We start from the raw sequence: 20959 nt of genomic DNA on the forward strand, positions 1-20959 counted from the left end.
ACAAGAAAGGCATTTGTCTTGGGACACAAACTTTAAGGTCAAGAGAATAACAAAGAAAATAAGGGGAAAGAATATAAAAAGAGAAAGCCTGAAGTAGAGAAGCTAAGTAAGTTCTCCAGTTGTTATTCAAAGCTCTAGAAGTTCTCTTCATTCCCCCTGATGCTCCATTTATGTCAAAGATCAATTTCTGGGATGTTGTCTGAGAGTGTAATTATGTAGAATCCAAAAACTAAATCTTTATGTGGGCAGTGATGTGAGGGTGGAGGGTTAAGGAGCAATATTGGTCTGGCTAATATAGAACAAAGCACTGATGGCTGCAAATGTGCAGGATGACCAAATTTCTTATGCATTTTAAGTCCAACATCTAGAAGTAGCTGAATTTCCCAATTCCTTTTTTGGTCATAAATCTCCTTAGTTTGGCAAAGTAATTTTGCTATCTTTTATATACTAAATGCAGCTAATAAGGACATACCAATGTGCAGGATTTTCTCTTCAACTACTTCACAGTGGCATGGCCATCGTGTTTGACTCAGAGGACCAGAGGAAGAAACACCATATAAGTCTCGGGGCTCACGAAGACGTGGGACCCATCTCCCTAGCTGATATTCCAACAAAATCTGTGTAGTCCGAGGTAAAGACTGGTCACAAGTAGCATCTGTTGGAAGGCAAATGCAAACAAAGGACTGATTTGGGACCAAAAACACAAAAGCACAAAAGTATTCATGTTTTAAGTTTCCTTTATTTCTTCAATATCATTTTAATTCGTTAATCAAAATTTTTCCTCTACCAAAATTACTAACAATTTAGTGTTTGTGTAACACCTTTTATTTATCAAGTATTACTTTTTTTGGTAAACAAGTGTACCTAATTTCAAGCAAACAATATAGAAAAAACTTATTACAAATTCAACAGGGGAAACCAAGTTATGGTATACTGGACTTATGGTAAAAATAAATATATTACTAGAAGTTACATTCTTAGTCTAGATGATCCAGAAGAGCCAGCAAAGTGTTATGGATAGAATACTGGACTTAGAGTCAAGATCACTTTGATTTAAGAGCACCTAATGGTCTTAGTGTAGAAGACCCTGGGCAAGTCATGTAACTCCTTTCAGCCTATTTCCTCAACTGAAAATGGGGATTGGAGGAAGATTTGCACTTTTCTTGTAGGGTTATTGAAAGACTATTATACATAAAATGCTTCTGCAAACTTTAAAAGTTCATGTGAATGTGAAGTATTATTACTGCAAAAATGAAAATGAATTGATAAACCTTCTTCTCCAATGCGAACTCCCAAAAGAAATCACAAAAATAATTCTTCCTTTTTCTTCCTCACAGCCCCCTAGATCTTTTGAGTGTGTTCTTTTCTTTGTTTTCGCCTCAAAATTTGAATTAGTTTTGTTAAGATAATTAGTATGTCTGAGTCAAGGAGAAATAAGAATGTGCTCCTCTTCAAAACCATATTTTTCAACCACACTGTGATATACTTTTTCTAGTTAGCCAGAGGACACAACCTGCTCAAAGCAAAAACTACTAATAGAACATTTCCCCACAAATCCTTAGCATACTGTCATAATACACATACTATCAGTATGAGTAGTGAGCACATATGTCACAGAAGTGGAAATGTAGTTTATTCCTTGGATGTTACAGATGTCTTCAGGTGAAGTGATGACACTTTTCATTTCATGCATGCTCCCTGCTTATCTTGTGTAACATGGCTCCCCTTGCCCCTGAATCACTTTGTTCTTTGTCTATATTTTGCATATATTTATATGTATATATGTTGTTTCCCTTAATAGAATGAGCTCTTAAGAGCAGAGACCACTTCATTTTGCTCTTTGTGTATTCTTTGTATACAATGCCAAGCATGTAGTAGGTACTTAAGAAATGCATGTTGATTGCTTGAGTCTCTACTGGATGGGTAGTCTCCAGTAACAGTGGTCTCTGTTGGCGTCACCGTGTTGGACACTGGCAGGTGCAGCTCATTGGGGCACCTCTTTTTAGAGCTTCTCTGCTGTCAGCTTCTGGCTTTAGACATCATCTTCATTTCAGGTGCTACTTCTTCACTGTAAGAAGAATGAACACTGCCATTGTTCTTTAACTGAAATCACAGAGGCCTTTTGCTACAGCTCTTTTAGAAAAGCACTATCATTTAGATTAAGGAAAAATTCCTTGTTAGCTTAGAACAATGGCTAACAAGAATGGGTGTTCTCTCTCCAGAAGACAATTCTTCAACATAGTTACCAAGCTCTTTGTAACATGAAGTTACTATAATTAACTAGTGCCCTCAGGTTTAAATCTGGTGGATTTTTTTTTAACCTTTATTTCCTGATTACCAAAGGCAGCATTTCTTTCAAAGCTTCACTCTTATATGGGATGAGAAAATTCATTTGACAATGAATTATTTTCTCATAGGAATCATGTATCCCACCTAAATTTAGGAAGTTTCTGCAGTCTTATTAAACATCCCAAAATGCTTTATATCTGATGCAAATGAATCTGAACAAACACAAAAACCAACCCCAAGGTTCTTTCCAGTGTTTTAATATGTCTTTGGTCCAGTAAAGTTCCACAAAGCCTTATATAACTACCTCAGAAATAGCCTTTTATAAAACATTTTATAAACCTTAAGAGTGTTATATAAATTTTGGCTATTGTTAAAGAAAGGTAAGGCAAACTGCAGGTATTCTATGAACTGGGGTCCATATCTAGTTAATGAAAACTTTCAAATGCAAACAACTGAAAAATGTATTTTTCAATACAATTTTTATGTTGCATTTCAAAGGGGAAATGCTCCCATACCCCCTATGCAGTTAAGGTACTCATGCAACCTAATCAACCAGTGAAGAAGATGAATTACAATCTATCTTCTTTGCATCAACTCACACCAATGGCAGTCAATCCTTGGAACTCTGAAATATCAAACAACTTCTTTATTTCATTTTATCTTGTTTTGTCTTTTACTTCTTTGCCTATCTCTAGCCCCACTGCCCCCATCCTAACTCTCCAGTCTCAACACTCCTCAATTCACCCATTTCATTAATTCCATTTATTAACTTGATTCTCCTTACTGCAGGATCAGCTGTGTCAATGAAGCCTTAACTTTTATGAGATGATCTGTGCTAATCTTCAGCCAAGAACCACTTCTTGATCTTATTCTTTCTCCATTCCTGGAAGAGGATTAATGAATGTTGCTAGAGAATCACTTGACTGTGTGGATTTATTGGAAGGGATTATAGAGGTCATCGAGTTTGACTCTTCAGTTTTACATATGAAGGAACTGATGGCCAGAGAAGTTACATGGCTTGCCAAAGGTCACATAGTTAATAAGTGGAAGAACTGATGCTGGAATGCAGATCCTTGACTTCAAGTCTGAGTGTGTTTTTACTACATTACACTGCCTTCAGATTATGACATTACATTATCTAATTTCAATTTATACTTTTTAATTTGGCTGCTAAGTAGCTAAGTATGTCTATAACACTTCCATACTAGCTTTTCCTGGCCTCTGTTATCTTCAAGTTCTTGATAGTTCTCACACCTTTTGCTTCAAGTCCTACTTGAAATCAAGGCTATCAGCCCTTTCTTGATCTCCAAATATTTCTTTCTCTACTCAGATTTTACCATTCCTTTTCTTCGTTTTCTTGATGTTTATTATTTTTAATGATTTTTTTTACTTTTTTAATGCTATTTTATCTCTCACACACACATATAAACATTTATATATATGTAGACATGCATCTAAAACAATATTAATGTGGCTGATATAGATTTCTCTCTTCATTGAATCTTTAAGGTTGACCTTGTCTGAGATCAATGATTGCTAGGCCTCTTTTCTTTTTTCTAATGAATTCTACTCCTGATCCTTGTTATAGTGTTGGTGTATATCTCTTATTTCCTATCCCAGCAAACTCTTTAATTCTACTCCTTAACATGCCTTGCTATTACTTAACCTCTCCCTACCTATGGATCCTTCCCTTATCTTCTCCTTCATCCTTTTCCTCCCTCTTTATCCCTTCTATACTCCACCTTATCCTGTTCCCTCCCTCCTTTGATTTTGAAGAGTATGATGCCCTTCATGGTTATTTATACATACACACACACACACACACACACACCCCACATACATGTATATAATATATATGATTCCCTATTAAACTCATTCCTGATGTGAATAGGTTTTCTGGACTACCAACCCTCCTCCCCCCTCTAATGTCCTTATATCAATTCTTTCTCTGTACTTCATTTGTATAGCATAATTACTATTTTTACTTTTTCCTAGACAGTTTGCTTTTTAGATTCTGATCATACTCAGCTCTGCCTCAATCTTTCTTTTGAGCTACTCAGTTACTGATGTCAAACACATGGCATACATTTCCATGTAAAAACCATGAATAATTTGTCCTTATTGAGTCCCTTGAAATTGATCTTTAGTGTTGGCTCTTACATATTAAATTTTCTATTTAATTCAGGTTTGGTTGAGACAAATTCCTGAAAATCTGCATATTTGTTGAATGTCCATTTTTAAAAGTTCTCTATTATGGTTTATTTTGCTGAATATAATTTTTTTGGCTGCAGGTTTAAACTTTTTTTGATTGTTGAGATATATATTATTCCAGGACCTGTGGTTTTTATTGTGGCTGTTGATAAATTCTGTACAATTCTAAATATACCTCTAGCATGTTTGAATTGGTTTTTGTTTGTTTTTTATAGAATTTTCTCTTTGATCTGGAGGTTTCAAAATTTAGCAAGAATATTCCTATCTGTTTTCCTTGCAGGATTTCTTTGAAACAGTTACTGGTGATTTTTTTTTTTCTATTTCTACTTTCCCCTCATGTTCTAGCATTCTAGGACAGTTATTTCTTGCATTATTGTGTCAAGATTCTTTTTCTGTACACAGCTTTCAGATAGTCCAATTATTCTTATATTTTCTTTCAGATCTGCTGTTTTTCTGATAAAATGTTTCATATTCTGTTTATATTGTTTTGCTATTTCTTGGTGTCATAACTTCACTGGCTTCCCCTTGTCCAATTCTAATTTTCAAAGAATTATTTTCTTCCTTAAAAGCAGTCTGTATATCCTTTTCTAGTGATTAACTTTTTTATGTAATCTTGTTTTTTTGGTTAGCTCATTATTATTATTATTATTATTTTAGTTTTTTACCAATTTCTCTCATTTAATTTTTGAAGACTTTTTTGAGTCCTTCTATAAATTCTTTCTGGGCAGATAACCATTTAATTTTACTTTTTGGGTTAGAAGACACTTCTTTTTGCTTCACCGTTCTCCTGTGAAGATGAACCCCCTGGTCTTCCCTATTCCCAAAAGTTTTGATTGTTGGGGTCTTTCTTTTTTGGTGGTTCATTTTTTAAAATGAAAAGTATTAGGGGAAGTACTCTAATCCTGGAGTGAGAGTGGGGGTGTTGCTTCTATCAGCTTTCCCCTTTGACGTGGAACCCCAAACTATGAGATCCACCCTCTTGTAAGGGCTCTTGTAAGTGCTCGTAGCCAGCAGCATGCCTGCCTCTCTGCTGCACTCACCGGGTGCTGGCTCCTTCTCGCCCAGGGCCTCATCTCTGCAGCACAGATGGGCCAGGTATTCCCAATCAACCAAAGTTCACTGAGTCTTGCCTGACTCGGACTCAGATCCGGATTCCTGAGCTGACTGGGAGGTGAAAGTTCCTGGGGTTGGAGCTAAAGCTACCTTGGCACTGAAAGAGCCCCAGAGCTGACTGTTTCTGTGGAACTAGCCTGGAGGCATTTACACTTTACATGGGTTACTCTCCAGCCTGGGATCCTTTTTCGGGTCTTCTTGGGTTGTCCCAATGATTAAATTGACACAATATTGGATAAACTAAAATATATTCCGTTGACATTTTCAAAAACAAAACCATCAGGAACAAAGAAGTTTCAACTAAGTGGAAATAGGAGAATCTTGGAGAGTGTCTTGGCAGTGCTGGTTTAATAAAAGTTCTCAAAAACAAGGAGAAACAGATGTGTAGAAAGATCACTGATTCTGTACTCAGAGGACCTGAGCTCAAATTCTAAATCTAAATTTACCACCTGAGAGACCCTGGAATGTCACTTAATCTCCTTGGACTTCAATTTTCTCATCTGTCAAATGGAGGCATTTGACCAGATGGCCCAGAACATCAGAATGGCCCCAAATACTTTCTAGTTACAGATCTATGTTCTCCCAAACATTTTTTTAAGTGCTCATAAAGTTTGGTAAACAGAACACCAGGAAGGTAACTACAACCTATGTGCTGACATGTGGTGGAGACACTGACAAAGAATTTGATAAAATCTTCCAAATAAACAAATACCTTTTTACTGAATGACTTCAAAGTAAAGGTAAGGATGGGAGCAGATGATGGGAAAAATGTGTTGCAAATTTGAGATTATTAAATGAAAAAGGTCAAAGCCTTGTAAAAATTTTAGAAGCCCCAGGCCTGAATATATTCTCTTAAATACAGATAAAAGAGATGCATGTGGCAAGAACCTTTTAAAAGATTTGTTACAAATATGGGTGGGAAATATTTCAGAATCTTATGTAATGAGATGATTGATTAGTACAAAGATAAAATCAAACTAAATTTAAAAGATTAATATTATACAGCAGACCATAGACTAGCCCCTGCTCTATTTTATTAAAAAAATGAATAAATAAAATCTGTTGACAGGAAAAACTGGGATATGGATAAAAGTAAAGAAATTTACTCTGGTTATTAGTGCATTAAAGCTTTATTATCTTAAAACTGCACTAAGACTTTTAAGGGCATTTTGTATTTCTTAGAATATATTCTTTAGAATATATAGAAAAAAATAGAATATAAAAGCAAACACCTGTCATTAATCAAAGGAGTTCAGAAATAGACTCTGCCAGCAAAATTTAATGTTTCTGCCAAGTGGAGAGACATGACAATTTGTAAAACATTATAGATAAAATCAGGATATAAGCATTGCATTAGAAAATCTACATAAATGTGAGCTACTACATTTAGATACTTCCACAAAGACATATGTACCTAATATCTTGTAAATTAAATCAAACCATCAATATATGAAGTTTATTTTGAAAAGAAAATAAGCTTCCCATTACTTGTTTTTTAATGTGTATTTCTAAATGTCAAGATTTACTTAAAACAAGTTACGCCTGTACATTAAAATATTCTTATTTATCATGGTAATAGAATTGGAGGATTTAGAGCTGGAAGATTTCTCTGGCTTTATTTATACCAACCTTTTCATTTTACACAAGTAACTAAAGCCCAGAGATGCTTGACTTGCCCAACGTCACACAGATCTAATTCTAAAGAAAAAGAGCCAGAGCCAAGATCTGAACCCAGATTCTCTAACTAACTCTGGATCCAGTCTTCTTTTCATTTCACCATGGTAATATGAAATATATAAGGAGAAGAATTTCAAATTTCTCTTTTCTCTTTACACCCATTTTGCATTTTGAACTCCTCCCATAGTTTCCTGCTATGACTTTCCTAGACCTTCCTACCTTCCATCCAATTTAGAATGTCATCATAAGGAAAAGCAAGAGTGAATTTGTGAGCTCAAACCTGTAAACAGTGCACGGTGATGAAGATCTTCGCTTACAAATTTCATAAAGGTATCATTATCCTAAAACAAGAGATTTATTTTAAAACATAAACATATCCAAAAACGAAAAAGTTATCACTAATACTAGTATAGTAACTCCTAGGTGAAAACTAATTAAGGTGCTAGTGGTTGAAGTGCAGCTGAATTTGAATCATCTTAAACACGGCATTCTGCCATTGTTGAGTACTTTAAGTCAAGACTTTATGCTATCCACAATCTAAAATTTAAAGAACTTTGTAGAATCATGGCAAAATATATTACAAGATTAAACTTATGAAGAAAAATGTTAGTAGCAAAGGAAACAAAGATTTTACTTTTTTTCAGGTTTATTTTAGGACCACAATTTACATAATCATTTCAAATTTAATGGTGTCAAGTAAATCATTTAGAAATGCAACATAGATGTAATTTATATTTTTAAAATAATTAGAAAAGAAAGCTACATTTTTGTTTCTTTAAGTCCCCTATTTGTCTCATCCTCATTGATTTCATAGGTACAGCAAATCTGTTATAATATGTAAGATGACAATTTAACGTGTAAAATTAAATGAATATATTTCTTTGAAATAGGAATCTTAATTTCAGATCTATATCTTAATGAAAAACCAGAATTTCTTAGATAAAATAGTGAAACAAAATAATATCATTAAAAGGCTACTAGTGGATTATTAGGATGGGGGACCTGTGGTGAATTTAAGAACTTAAGACAGGTTAGAGTTCAAGAAGAACACAGCATAGACAGATATAGATGAGTTGAACTCTATTTTACTTGAGGGACAATCCACCTTGATGAGTTCACAGATTCATTTGAATATAGTCTTTTAGATAGGACAAATTCTATGTAGTTAGAATGTATAATTTTCAACACATAGCATTCTTTAGCAACTTAAATATTAAATTACTTTAATATTTATGCTATATGTGGGTTCACATAAAGAATCCTAAAGTATTCATAAAAACAATTAATGTTGGAATCTTTACAAATTGTTAAGTCATTAGAGTTGATAGAGACAATAATTATCTAATTTAGCGTGGTTCAGTATCCTTGATCGATTCTTACAAGGAGATGTTTTGGGCCAGAACCTGAAACAAGGTACTAAGTAGAACTAATTGATACAATGCTTGTGTTCACACCAGTACTCATTGGAGTTCACATGTACTCCATGGGAGATTCACAAAGCAAACTTTGTAACTTTGTGAATTCACACCTCCCTTAGGTGTGCCTCCAGAAGGAGGAGTCAACCTTTGGGAGATGATGTATAAGAAGCGGACTCAGTCGGGAGTTCAGCTGAATTTAGATTGAGAGCGGAGCATCAAGTGAGTTCAGCCAGAAGCCCTCTCAGAGTGAGGAGTTTTACTTCGGAACATTGACTGGGGTCGGAGAGGAGCACTCTGGGAGATTGAGAGCCAGAAGCCCTCTCTCAGAGGCAAGAAAGATTCACCTTTATGCTGGCTGGGCTGAAGGACAAACCTTTGGATTTGGAGACATTCGGAGGGAGCTCTTGGAACCAAGCAGAGAGATAGGCCTCTAAGCTAACCAGGCTATAGTGGAGGCAATAAAAGATCTGAATTTTCATCACCTAGCTGTGTTATGAGGTGATTATTACTTTCAACTGCAACTAAAGCTGCCTTCAAACCTCCCCCCCCCCCCCCCCGAGAGAACCATCATATATATATTATTATAAAAGAAAAACTCCACAAATTAACTTCAGAATTTGCAGGCTACATTAGGGAGGTTTACAAAAACCAAATAGCATTAAAAGAAAACATACCAACTCATCTTCATCACTGGTTGTCGGGTCTGTGAACTGGTCATCTTTGTCTGACTCTTCTGACATTTTTTCCCAAAGTGCAATCCTGAATTTTTCCTTTTTTTGCATATAGGAAAACTGCAAGACAATTTCTAAGAAATTATTTTCTGGCTCTAGATGAATTTATTATAATAAACATTAAATAATATTAATTGCCTTTAAATACACTTAATGAAAATTGAGTATCCACTTAATCAGAACACAAGTGAAATATTCAGTTAACTCAGAACTCAGTTAACTGAAATTCTCTTTTTTTCAATTGGGCAGAGTACATGAAGGAAAGAAGTAAATCACAACAAAATAAGCTCATATAAAGGATTTATTGGAAAAGCAACTTCTTGGTGAAGTCTTAGATTCTTTCCAATCTCCTACACTTTACTATACAACAAAAACATGTTCAAAATAATAATTTTAAAACACTGTGATATAGTAAATCATCAAATAATAAGTTACATCTATTTTACTACAGAATACTGAAACTAAATATGTGAATAATTTATACTCATATATTTTAATTGATCAGAAAATTCAATTAATTAAAAGTTTATTATTTCCCTAAGTATTGAGGTTGATCAAAGTTTTATTATATGTCAGAATAGTTTAGAAATATAATCTTGAGGTATAAACATTTTCCAATGATTTTCATAGCTATCTTAGAACTTTATTTCATTTTCTGAAATTTTTTTTCCTGAGGCAATTGGGGTTAAATGACTTGCCCAGGGTCCACAGCTGGGAAATGTTAAGTGTCTGAGATCAGATTTAAACTCAGGTCCTCCTTACTTCAGAGCTGGTGCTCTATCCACTGCACTATCTAGCTGTCCCCATTTTCTGAAATTTTAATGTTAGAAGAAAACACATTATAGTTGCTTTGGTGTCTTAGATCAATCTATATTTTTACAAGTCTATCTGATTTGTTCTCTGTCTGAGTTTTCCCTACTATCTCAACATGGCTTAGTATTCCAACACTGACATCTCTTCCACTTTTCATTGTGCTCTTACCATCATCAATTGCTTACTCATTTCTGACAGATGCATCTTAGACCTATTAGGATTCCATAACTGAAAAAATGGAAACTGATCAAAGCGTCTTTGCTCCCTCAAGTTTCCTTTATTGCATTAAAAGATCCCTGTTAATATTAAGAAATTGGATCCATGATCTATATGTACAAAAATATTTTTAGCAGCTTTCTTCTCAGGGCAAAAAATTGGAAATTGAGGGGATGCCCATCAATTGGAGAATGGCTGAATTGTGGTATGATGGAATATTATTGTTGTGTGAGAAATGAGTAGAATGCTCTCAAAAAACATGGAAAGTCCTCCATGAACTCAAGCAAAGTGAAATGTACTGTGTACAAAGTAATAGCAATGTTCTGGGATGACTAGCTGTAAATGATTTTGTTATTTTCAGCAGTACAATGATCCATGACTACTCTGAAGCACTTATGATAAATCCAATCCATACCCAGAGAAGGAACTGATTGTGTCTGTATACAGATTGAAGCATTCTCTGTTTCTACCTGCCATCTAGGGGAGGGGGTGGAGGGAAGGAGGAGAAAAGTTGAAACAGAAGTTTTTCAAGGGTCAATGTTAAAAAATTACCCATGCATATATTTTGTATATACAAAGTTATAATAAAAAATGTAATATATAAAAAAATTGTTTTAAATGTAATAATGGAAAAATATTTTTTAAAAACAAGTAAAAAAGGAATTGGAGCCATGGACATAAGGACATTTTAAAAAAGTTTTATTTTTATTTTTTAATGCACATTGCTTTATGAATCATGTTGGTAGAGAAAAATCAGAACAAAAGAGAAAAACCATGGAAGAGGGAAAAAAAAACAGAAAAAGAAAGTGAACATAACCATATGTTGATTTATATTCAATCTCCATAGTTCTTTTTCTGGATGCAGATGGTGTTTTCTATCAAAGTTTGTTGGAATTTCCTTGAATCTCTGAACCACTGAGAAAAACCAAGTTTTTCACAGTTGATCATTGCACAATCTTGCTGTTGTGTAAAATGTGTTCCTGGTTCTGCTTATTTTGCTCAACATCAGTTCATGTAAATCTTTCCAGGCCTTTCTAAAATCATCTTGTTAATTTTTTGTAGAACAACAATATTCCATTACCTTCATATACTGCAACTTATCTAGCCATCCCCTAGTTGATAGGCATCTACTCATTTTCCAATTTTTTGTACCACAAAAACAGCTGCTACAAATATTTTGTACCTTTTCCTTCTTTATGATTTCCTTGAGATACAGCCCCCAGTAGTGGCCCTGGTGGGTTAAAGAATACACACAGTTTTATATAGTTCCAGATTGCTCTACAGAATGGTTGGATCATTTCGCAATTCCACCAACAATACATTAATGTTCCAGTTTTTCCATATGCCCTCCATCTTTTCCTGTCATCTTAGCCAATCTGAGGGGTGTGAGGTGGTATCTCAGAGTTGTTATTTTATTTGGAATACAGACCCAGTAAATCAAAAAGTATGCATAGTTGGATAACTCTTTGGGCATAGTTCCATATTGCTCACCTCAGTGACTGGATCACTTCACAACTCCACCAACTATGCATTAGTGCCTCAGTTTTCTCACACCCCCTCCAACATTTATCATCTTTTATATGGAATTTTTTTTTGAGGCATCATTCTTCCCAGAATACAAATTTGTTATTCAGTGACTTTTGTTCTTCTCTTCAGGAAATCAGTCTTGTTTTTAGTTTTTGATCTAGGTGGATCAGAGATTCTATTAAGGAGCCTAAGAAATTTGCAGAGTTCAAAATCTTCTACAAGTAGGAAAACCCTAGACAAAATGTTAGCAATTGGGCTCAGACTTCAGTTTGGGGAGAATGACAATTCAAGAAGAAGCATTTATTAAATGCCTACTATATTAAATGCTAAGAGCTTAACAAACATTTCATTTGAACCTCAAAATAACCATGGGAGGAAGGTGCTTTATTATTTATTTATTTATTTTACATTTTATAATTGAGGAAATTGGGGCAGATCCAGCTAGCTAGCAAGTGGTGGAGAAGGGATTTGAACTCAGGTCTTCCTCAGTCTAGTAACCCCATGTGCAGAACTCCTGGACTACCTTTTTCCAAGTCTCTTTCAAAAATATACAAAGAAGCGTAATTTGTAGGTCTGAGAGAGTGAAAGAGGCAGTAGATTGGTTTTTTTTCTTTGTAGCCACGTGACTTCTGCCAAGTCAGTTCACATCAGTTTCTGCATCGGTAAAATAACTGGGTTGGCTTAGATGACCACTGAGGTCCCTTCGGGTTCCTAATCCTTCGCTGAAGCTGAATAACTAGGAATAGTAACGTCCCTGATTAATGTCCCTCACTTGAATAAACTAGGAAACTCTGGCTTCAGCACAAACACACAAAAGGATGTTGCTGGGGGAGCGCGAGCGAGTCAAACCTAGACAATAAGTGGCTGACCGATCTTCGAGGGGAAGGGGTTATTATGATGTAATGACACGACCCAGAGTGCACCAAAGGCCTTCAATGATGTAGGGAGCTTCCCCACCCGGAGTTAGCCACACCTACAACCCCCAGGCCCAGCGGCCACTACTTTGCGCCCGCACCGACCTCGCTCGCACCGCGGCTCGCACGCGCCTGCGCAGAGATTGTGAGCCCTGGGCTCCGCCGGATTCTCCACCTCCTATGTCCCCGCCCCTCCTGCCGCCTCGAGGCGAGAAGGCGGTCTTGAGGTTACCCCGCCCCGCTCGCGCCGTCCTCTCCTCCCCTCTCACCTCGCCTCTTCTGCTGCTCTCTCACTCCAAGGCCGGCCCCTGGTTCCCTCCCCAGCTGCCCTGGCCTGCCAGTCCCGCACAGTTTTGGGAGCAACCCCTTGGGCCCGCCCTGGGGAGTAGCTGTTCTGCTCCCACCCCAGCCCCCGAATCCGGAGCCCGAGCTATGAGGTGGCTCCAGTAGGTGAACGCGATTACCCTTCTAGTTACCCTAGCAACCCGCTCCTTCTGGAACCCTCCCCTTCTCGGCCACGCCCCCTCGCCACGCCCCACTTGCCCCGGCCTCACGCTGGATGCTTTTCCACTTTGCTCCGGGACAGACCCCAGCCCAGAGAGCGGCCGGAAAGAAGCCGGTTGCCGGTTGCATGAGGCCGAACTCGGACTGGCGACTATTGGAAGGCTCCACGAGACCGTAGCATTTAGAGTTTGCTCTAGAGGCGGAAACTTCGAGACTCAGAGAGAAGTCCAGTCCCGAGGACACTCAGCTGAGCTGGGGCTGAAGAATGGGTCTTCGACTCCAAATCCAGGGCTCCGTAGGTGCCTTATATTTGAGGGGTCTCGTAGGATCATGTAGATTCTTAGAGCTCGGAAGGAGGAACCCCAAACTAAATCCAATATCCACGTTTCCCAAAAGGGAAAACTGAAGCCCGTCTTCAAGAGGTGTCCTGTTTCAAGTTACATAAGAGAGGAAGGAGCAAAACAAGGGCTCGAACTCAGAGCAACCACCGGACAATACACTTCGTCTCCCGGGGGAGACGGAGAAAGGGAAGAACTGGCTTCGTCCTCAAGGAGTTCACACGGAATGCGGGAGACACCTCTGACCCCTTTTGTGGTTTGAACCTAATCAAATCCCAACAAGTTGTTTGTAAGGGGCTCCTGAGCTTTGGCTTTGGGGGGATGTGGACCCACAGCATTTTGAACCAGACATTGCTTTTCTGGAGGCTACTTTTGGAAGAAAAGGAGTTGCTTCATTTTTGTATCCCTAGCATCTAGTACCATAATAATGTATACCTGATACATAATGGCTAGATTGGATTGAATTGAAATATTAATTTTGAAAGGCCTGGTTTTTAATACTTAGGTACTCAGTACCTCTACTATTATTGACCAGTTCGTGGTTAGGGAGCTTGATATAGGGTTTGAGGTACTTTCTGCTCCATGATGCTATTTGCAGAGTATATTTGTTAAAACTTAGATATGCTTATATAACGCAGAGAGTTTTAAAAAAGATTTTAGCAAAGATAGTAAAAGTTTTCTAAAGAATTCTGTGAATTGTAATGTTCTCAACCTTCCTCAGGATTTCTGAAAAACAGACCTTTTGCAAGTCCCTTCTACTTTGGTACTTTCCCTGAGAAGTATTCCTTTTTTGTGTACTTATATTTTGGGGAGCAGCCACATAAGTATAAGTTTCCTTGAACTTTCTAAGGCTTAGGCAAGGAAGGCAAAATCGAAATTTCACAAATTTCATGGATTTCTTATGTCTTGAAAACTTTTATTTATTTTTTATTTTTAAACAGATTGAATTGTACAGGCCTTAGATGAATAGGAGATTGGGTGGGAATTGCTGGATAGTCATAGAACTGAAAGTTTCCTAATTTAGCCCCTTTATTTAAAAAAAAAAAAAAAAAAGAATAAACAGAAAGACATATAAACCCTGCCCAGATCACAAGATAATGTGTGTGGTGTTGCAAGAGTAACAAAACTTTGAATAGAAAAAAAAAAAAAAAACCCATAATCATGTGATTAACATTTTAGAGCAGTTAATTTGCTCCAAAAAAAAAAAAAAAAAGTCAATCCTTACATTTTTTCTTGTGTTTAAAATAGGAAGCTAAAACAGTGTTTCTTAAAACTTTTGCAGTGGTGTAAATAAAGATTCCTTGAGAAAATGTTAATGTTTTCCAGTCTGTTTTTCTTAAAAGCCAAATTCTGCATCTGTATAACGTCTTCAAATCATGTGATAAAGCCACAACTGATGGGAATAGGATTGCTGTGACAAGACACAGACCTCCCTCCATTTTAAGGTTGGGTGGCTAGGATAGTTGAGGGAGAAAGACTTGTTGACAGGGCCTGGCTTGTTCAAAGAAGTGAGGGTCCACCCTTTTCCTCTTAACATACTAACACAGGCACACACACACACACACACACACACACACAATTATAAAGGGAAATCTAAAGAGCTTCCTTAGCATCAACCTTTGTTGACCAAGACACCACTCTATTGTCTTGAGTTGGAACTCTGGCTAATACCCAGAGAGGACTGTATTCTTGACCTTGTAGGTTTTCATTTATGGATTCTGTTAATGTATTTCACATGCTAAAGTATTCTGTGGCTAAATTAGTTTGAACTCCACTAGTCAAAGAAAATAACAGATGGTTTTGTAAGGAAAGCATTTCATTAAAGAAGCCTGGTTTCTTCTGGATTAAAACTCAGAAACGGAAATAAATAGATTAGAGAGTACACATTGAAACAAGCTGTGTTAAAAGCAGCAATTTTATCCAGTGCAGTTATGCCTTGCCCAATTTATAGTTTCCACCATCAAACAGAAAAAAGAATTTTTTTAGCCCAAATAATTTTTATGTAAAGTAACATACTTTTCAAAATAATGTTTAATAGAAAACTCGAGTTGAATAAAAGAGCTATAGCACCCAAAGATGTTAAATGTAGTCAGACTCTGACAGTTGATAGGACAGGGAAAAATTTATTCTTTATTTCTCATCACATACACTTTCCTCCCATCCCCTGTTGGGATCAATAATCTTATCACAGTTGCAGGACAATCTGCAGAATGCATTTGCAAAGTAATAGTAATAGTAAGATAATGATAATGATATGATGGTGATGGTATGCTTTCCAGGAAGTCAGGTTCACACTGATAGCTGGCATTGTTTTTTTTTTTTTTTTCCCATTAATATTTTTGTGCTTTTTGGTGGACATACTACTTTTTAGCAGGTATCTATTTAGCAGGGTAACTATTGAACCAAAGACAAGATGGAAGAAAAGCTAGAAAAATGAAAAAGACGAGCAAAGTGAAACATCAGGAAAGACTAATTAAAGAAGTAAAACTTCGAAAGTCTTTTGAACTCCTAGAGTGGGAAGCAAGATATTTAGATTTAAATCCTGGTTTTAACTGTTATCAATTGTTATTTTAAATCACTTACCATTTTGAACCTCAGCTTCCTCTTCTATAAAATGGGTACTGTAATTCTGCCTGATTATAATTCTTGCAATATAAAGTAGTATCCCATTTTCTTTATTAGGAAACTAGTTGGTATAGTGAATAGAGTGCTGGGATTCAGAATCAGGAAGGCCTGAATTTAAGATTTTGTCTCAGAGATTTCCTAGCTCTAGGTGATCCTGAGCAAATTACTTAATCTCTCTAAATCTCATTTTCCTGATCTATAAAATGGAAATATTAACACTTCCCTTAAAAGGTAGTTGTGTGAATCAAATTAGATTATACATTAAGTGCTTTGCAAATCTTAAAGCATCACAAAAACACTAGCTATTATTATAAAACATGAGTATGGAGCTAAGACTAAGATACACAAATTTCAAATCTGGAAATGTTTTTTGAGTTTATTAAAACAAAACAAAGCACCAGCAAAACCTCATATTTCTCTCCCAGCATCCTGTTAGTATAAATTCATGTAGAAGTTCATATGGCCACAATTAAATAAAGTCATGGAGAGTTTCCCGTGAGAACCATCTGTCAAAATCTGTGCTATGTCTAGTTGCAGAATTGTAAGGACAAACTTTATAAATATTATATATTGCTTTAACTCTACTCCACAGTCATGGACTTATAAAGCTTGTCTCAACCAAATATTAATCTAACCTAAATCTTCATCAAAACTTTTTATAGACAAGCTCTTTTAAAAACAATTTTTTGGTGGCATAAGATAATTAATCTTTCCATTTATGTTGTTTTAGTTGTTGTGTATAGATCTTCTGGTTCTGCTTATTTCACTCTGCTTCAGGCCCTCTAAGCCCTGAAGTTACCTTCTACCCACCTGGGTTTAGTCAATCTAATTTCTGAGTTTAGCATACTTCTTGTTCCTAAATGAAGAGCATATTTTTAGGGTCCCTAAACTTTTTCCTCTTGTTTATGATTTGGAGCACTCAGTGACAAGCCAGACCTCAGGGAATAAGAAGAAAAAGAAATTTGACCAGGATACTGTGTGTAGAGTGACAGTGAAGTGACCAGTCTGCTATTCAGAAGCCACAAAAAACAATCAGCTATTACTTGAGTCACATTACATGCATGTCTTACGATCAAGTTTTTAATTTGCTGAAATCTTTTTAGCTTTATACTGCTGCAGCTTTTCTGTTTAACTTTCCCAAATCTGTGTTGATATGAATCCACCCTTTTCCTCTCCGAGTTTGATAAAAGTTGCAGTTTCCAAGGGCCTGATAAACGTTTATTGGATTCTAGTACTCTACTTGGAATACTAGGTAGAAAACTGTCCAAAATCCATAAATCTCATATTCGAAACTCAGGCACAGCCTGAGATTTCAAACAGAATTTAACAAGGTGTCATGTAAATAGAAAAAAAATTCATTCAGAAACTTAATCTTTATAGGTTCTTCATTGTAGTACTGGAAGGTCATTGAGTCTATCTCATTCATTTTTCTGATGGGAAAACTTAGGCCCAAAAAATCACATAGGTAAGTAGCCAGATTAGGATTCAAACCCAGCCTCTCTGAAACCAAATCCAGAATCCATTCACTCTTAACTCATTTCATAGGACTCATACATTTTTGTTAAGTAATGGTATTTTAACCCATTTTTTTCTGTTCATAAAAAAATACTACTTTAAAAAATCAGAAATTTTTCATATTTGAAATTGGGTGGAGAAGAGGGGGAAGAATTTTGAAGGCACCTCATAATTGTCCAGGGATATTCAAAAGAACAAAAGACACTTTTATTCCTCTATCACATCCATACCAGATTTGTTGGGCATAGGACCCTCTACAAAAAGGTTCATTCTCCCCATGGCTCAGTTTCTGAGTTGCTAGATGTCAATGTTCATACTAATCTTGTTTCTGAGAAAAACAATCACTCAATTATTGAAGTTGGTATACTCCAAACTTAAAAAAAACACAAAGACTTTTTAGAGATATTTCATTTATTGTGGATGCAGTTTCAGAATATATTGTTTGTATTGCAACTATCAGTTGTCAATGAAAACTTCGAAGTGTTTATAAAATGGCAGATTCACAGAAAATGCTAGGCAACTTGCAGTTTCACTTATAGTTAACAGATGCATTTGTCTTTTAATACGTAAACAACAAAACCATGTTTGTTTGGTTTTTTTTAAGATTAAAACAAAATAATGGAACAAAAATCCTACCCTGAAACATATTAAAACTAATTATTGAAGCACAATTCAGGATTGATATACTGCATATTTTATTTTCAACTTTATCCCTGATAGGAAAATATTTATTTGAAGGAAGTTTTAATTTAAATATTCAACATCAAATTAATTTAGGGTAGGTCTTCTTTTTGGACCTAATTCCCTCTTCCATCTTTGTTTTTCAGGAATCTGTGGGAACTCAGGTGCTACATATAAATTCAGACTCATTGTTTTATATCTTTCTAACTTAAAAAAAATTGATGGATAGTTATTTGAGAGTCTTGGATGCTGCTGTTTTCCTGTTCTACTACCTTGAAGTACTGAGCTGCTCTTGGTTGAATTGGAAGAAAATAGATTCTGCTGAAGTCAGGGATCTCTATTTGTATGCACTGTGTACCTGCAGCCAACCCCACCTGGAAATGGGAAACATTTGAAAATTCCTACAGCTTGTCAGGAACTTGGAACTGAACTTGGCTTTACTCTTTTAAGGAAACCCAGAGGTGAGTGTGTTTGTGTACCTTACTCAAATACAATGCTTTCCAATCAGAAACTATTTGCCAGAATCCCATTTTTCTTCTACTACGAATAGTAAACATATGCTGTTTTAAGAAAGACATTATGCTTTACTTATAAGTACATGTAAAAAGAATCATTTAACAAAGATTCTTGGGTGAGGATGGAAAAGTTTCCAAAACATAGGAAATTCATACATATGTGTGAAATTTCATCATCTCACCTTCACTGGCTATGATTGAGAAAGTCTAAGGAAAACAACCTCATAGTTTAAACAAATTATTATTTTGTTAAGAAAATTATTAGGATCCTAAGTCCTCACATTTGTTGATTGTTTTTGTAAAGCTCAGTTTTACTTAATCTTTATACACACATCTGAGACCAATCTGTAAAAGTTCAAAGGTTTTTTTTTTTTTTTTTTTTTTTAATTTTAGGGCTGGAAGGGATCTTAGAGAACATATCCAACTTATAATGGAAATTCCACTTGTATAAATGCATAGACCTTGGACAGAATCCAGGGGGGCATACTTTAGCATAATTCACACTGTACTTGGAATAATCTTGAATTATGGTAGTTTATATAAATTAACTGATGTGTTTTATAGAAAATACTGACCTCTTTTAGCTCCACTAACTATTCTTTTTTCATTATTTTTTCTTCCCTTTTATCAAAGGTCATCTGACATTTAAAATTTTCAGATTTCCTGCCATACTTCTAATGGCAATTGTGAAATATTAATATAAAAGTTGTGATTTTTAAATTTTTTTAAAGCTGTGATATTGACTAGTTATGTAAGTTTATTACTAAATATAATATTCTAGCACATATTAAAGCATCCTACCATTAGTAGTGCTTGGCGCTAAATTTTATAAAGCTGTGTTTGTATATATATATGTATATATATATGCATGCATAATTATACATACATATATATATTCTAAATTGCAGTCCATGTTACTATTCACTACCAAAGAAATCCACAAAACCACCAACCTTAAAAAATTAGTACCACTGTCAGCTAATGTAATAATCCAACTTAGATATTAACTTAACTAGAATGGAAAAAGTGATACTTTAGAAGTATAAAACAAACAAAAAAGACAAATTAATGCTGCAGTATCTCAAATCTGACATGGGCAACTTACAGAAAATATTACAATTGTCAACTAAAATTATTTCTTCCATGCCTTATTCTAAAGTGCAGAAACAATAACTTCTGTATTCCAAAAGTAACAACTGTTTTATTTTTCTATGGATACTGCACACATTCCTTAGGCATTTTTCAACTTGAATATATTTTGGTTGACTTCTGATGCAGCTAAAATCACTGTTCAGGCATAGAGTTATGACTCTCAGTAGAAAAGTCTATATTTCACAGCATGGGTTTCTTTAGAAATAGGCTCCTGTGCAAAGGCAGTACTTTTACCTTGAATGTCTCTAGATTGTGATTATTAAATACAGTGCTAATATACATGGGTTTAACTGGGATAATGTAAAATAAACCAAAAAAAAAAAAAAAAAAAAAAAGAACCCACATCATAGTAAATCAACATAAATATAAAATAGAACAATTGAGCATTTTTGAATTGAGCTGGTCCAGCATCATGAGCAGGTACCTAGTGTTCTTTCTCCAGCTGTCTCAAACCTGTTAAGAGAAAATATCTTTATTCTCAACAAGAAAATAAACATAGAGATGGAGGGTGTGCAGTTTATGACTGTGGTAACACTGACCTGTTACTTGTAATAATTGGTGAATGGGCCTTCCTTCCATGTCTGTGTGTGCTCTTATAAATTTTTTTGATCTCTTTACTTATCAGCCTCTTTTCTATTCTAATTTTCTTCCTTTTCCCATGTAATTGCCCTAATTGATGGCACTCAAAACTAGAATCTTTCTTTAGAACTAGAGTTGGTA

General features: G+C 35.6%; 2 protein-coding genes across 7 annotated transcripts in view; both read right to left on the reverse strand.

The window, feature by feature from the left end:
• Window positions 1-15298, reverse strand: part of AGBL3 (AGBL carboxypeptidase 3) — a 122191-nt gene extending 106893 nt beyond the window's left edge. Inside the window, exons 1-4 of the mRNA XM_052001384.1 lie at window positions 13179-15298; window positions 9383-9499; window positions 7571-7631; window positions 473-655 (exon numbers count right to left, since the gene is read on the reverse strand). Of these exons, the coding sequence (XP_051857344.1) occupies window positions 473-655; window positions 7571-7631; window positions 9383-9490 (352 nt within the window). The 5' untranslated portion in view covers window positions 9491-9499; window positions 13179-15298. The remainder of the gene's footprint in view (window positions 1-472; window positions 656-7570; window positions 7632-9382; window positions 9500-13178) is intronic.
• Window positions 15299-18284: 2986 nt separating this feature from the next.
• CALD1 (caldesmon 1) overlaps window positions 18285-20959 on the reverse strand; it is a 234717-nt gene continuing 232042 nt past the window's right edge. For all 6 annotated transcript variants that reach the window (XM_052001346.1, XM_052001342.1, XM_052001340.1 and 3 more), the window contains one exon: window positions 18285-20692. In XM_052001346.1, coding sequence (XP_051857306.1) covers window positions 20687-20692 — 6 coding nt within the window. In that variant the 3' untranslated portion in view covers window positions 18285-20686. The remainder of the gene's footprint in view (window positions 20693-20959) is intronic.

This window comes from Antechinus flavipes, chromosome 5, assembly GCF_016432865.1.
Source record: "Antechinus flavipes isolate AdamAnt ecotype Samford, QLD, Australia chromosome 5, AdamAnt_v2, whole genome shotgun sequence".
Classification (NCBI taxonomy): domain Eukaryota; kingdom Metazoa; phylum Chordata; class Mammalia; order Dasyuromorphia; family Dasyuridae; genus Antechinus; species Antechinus flavipes.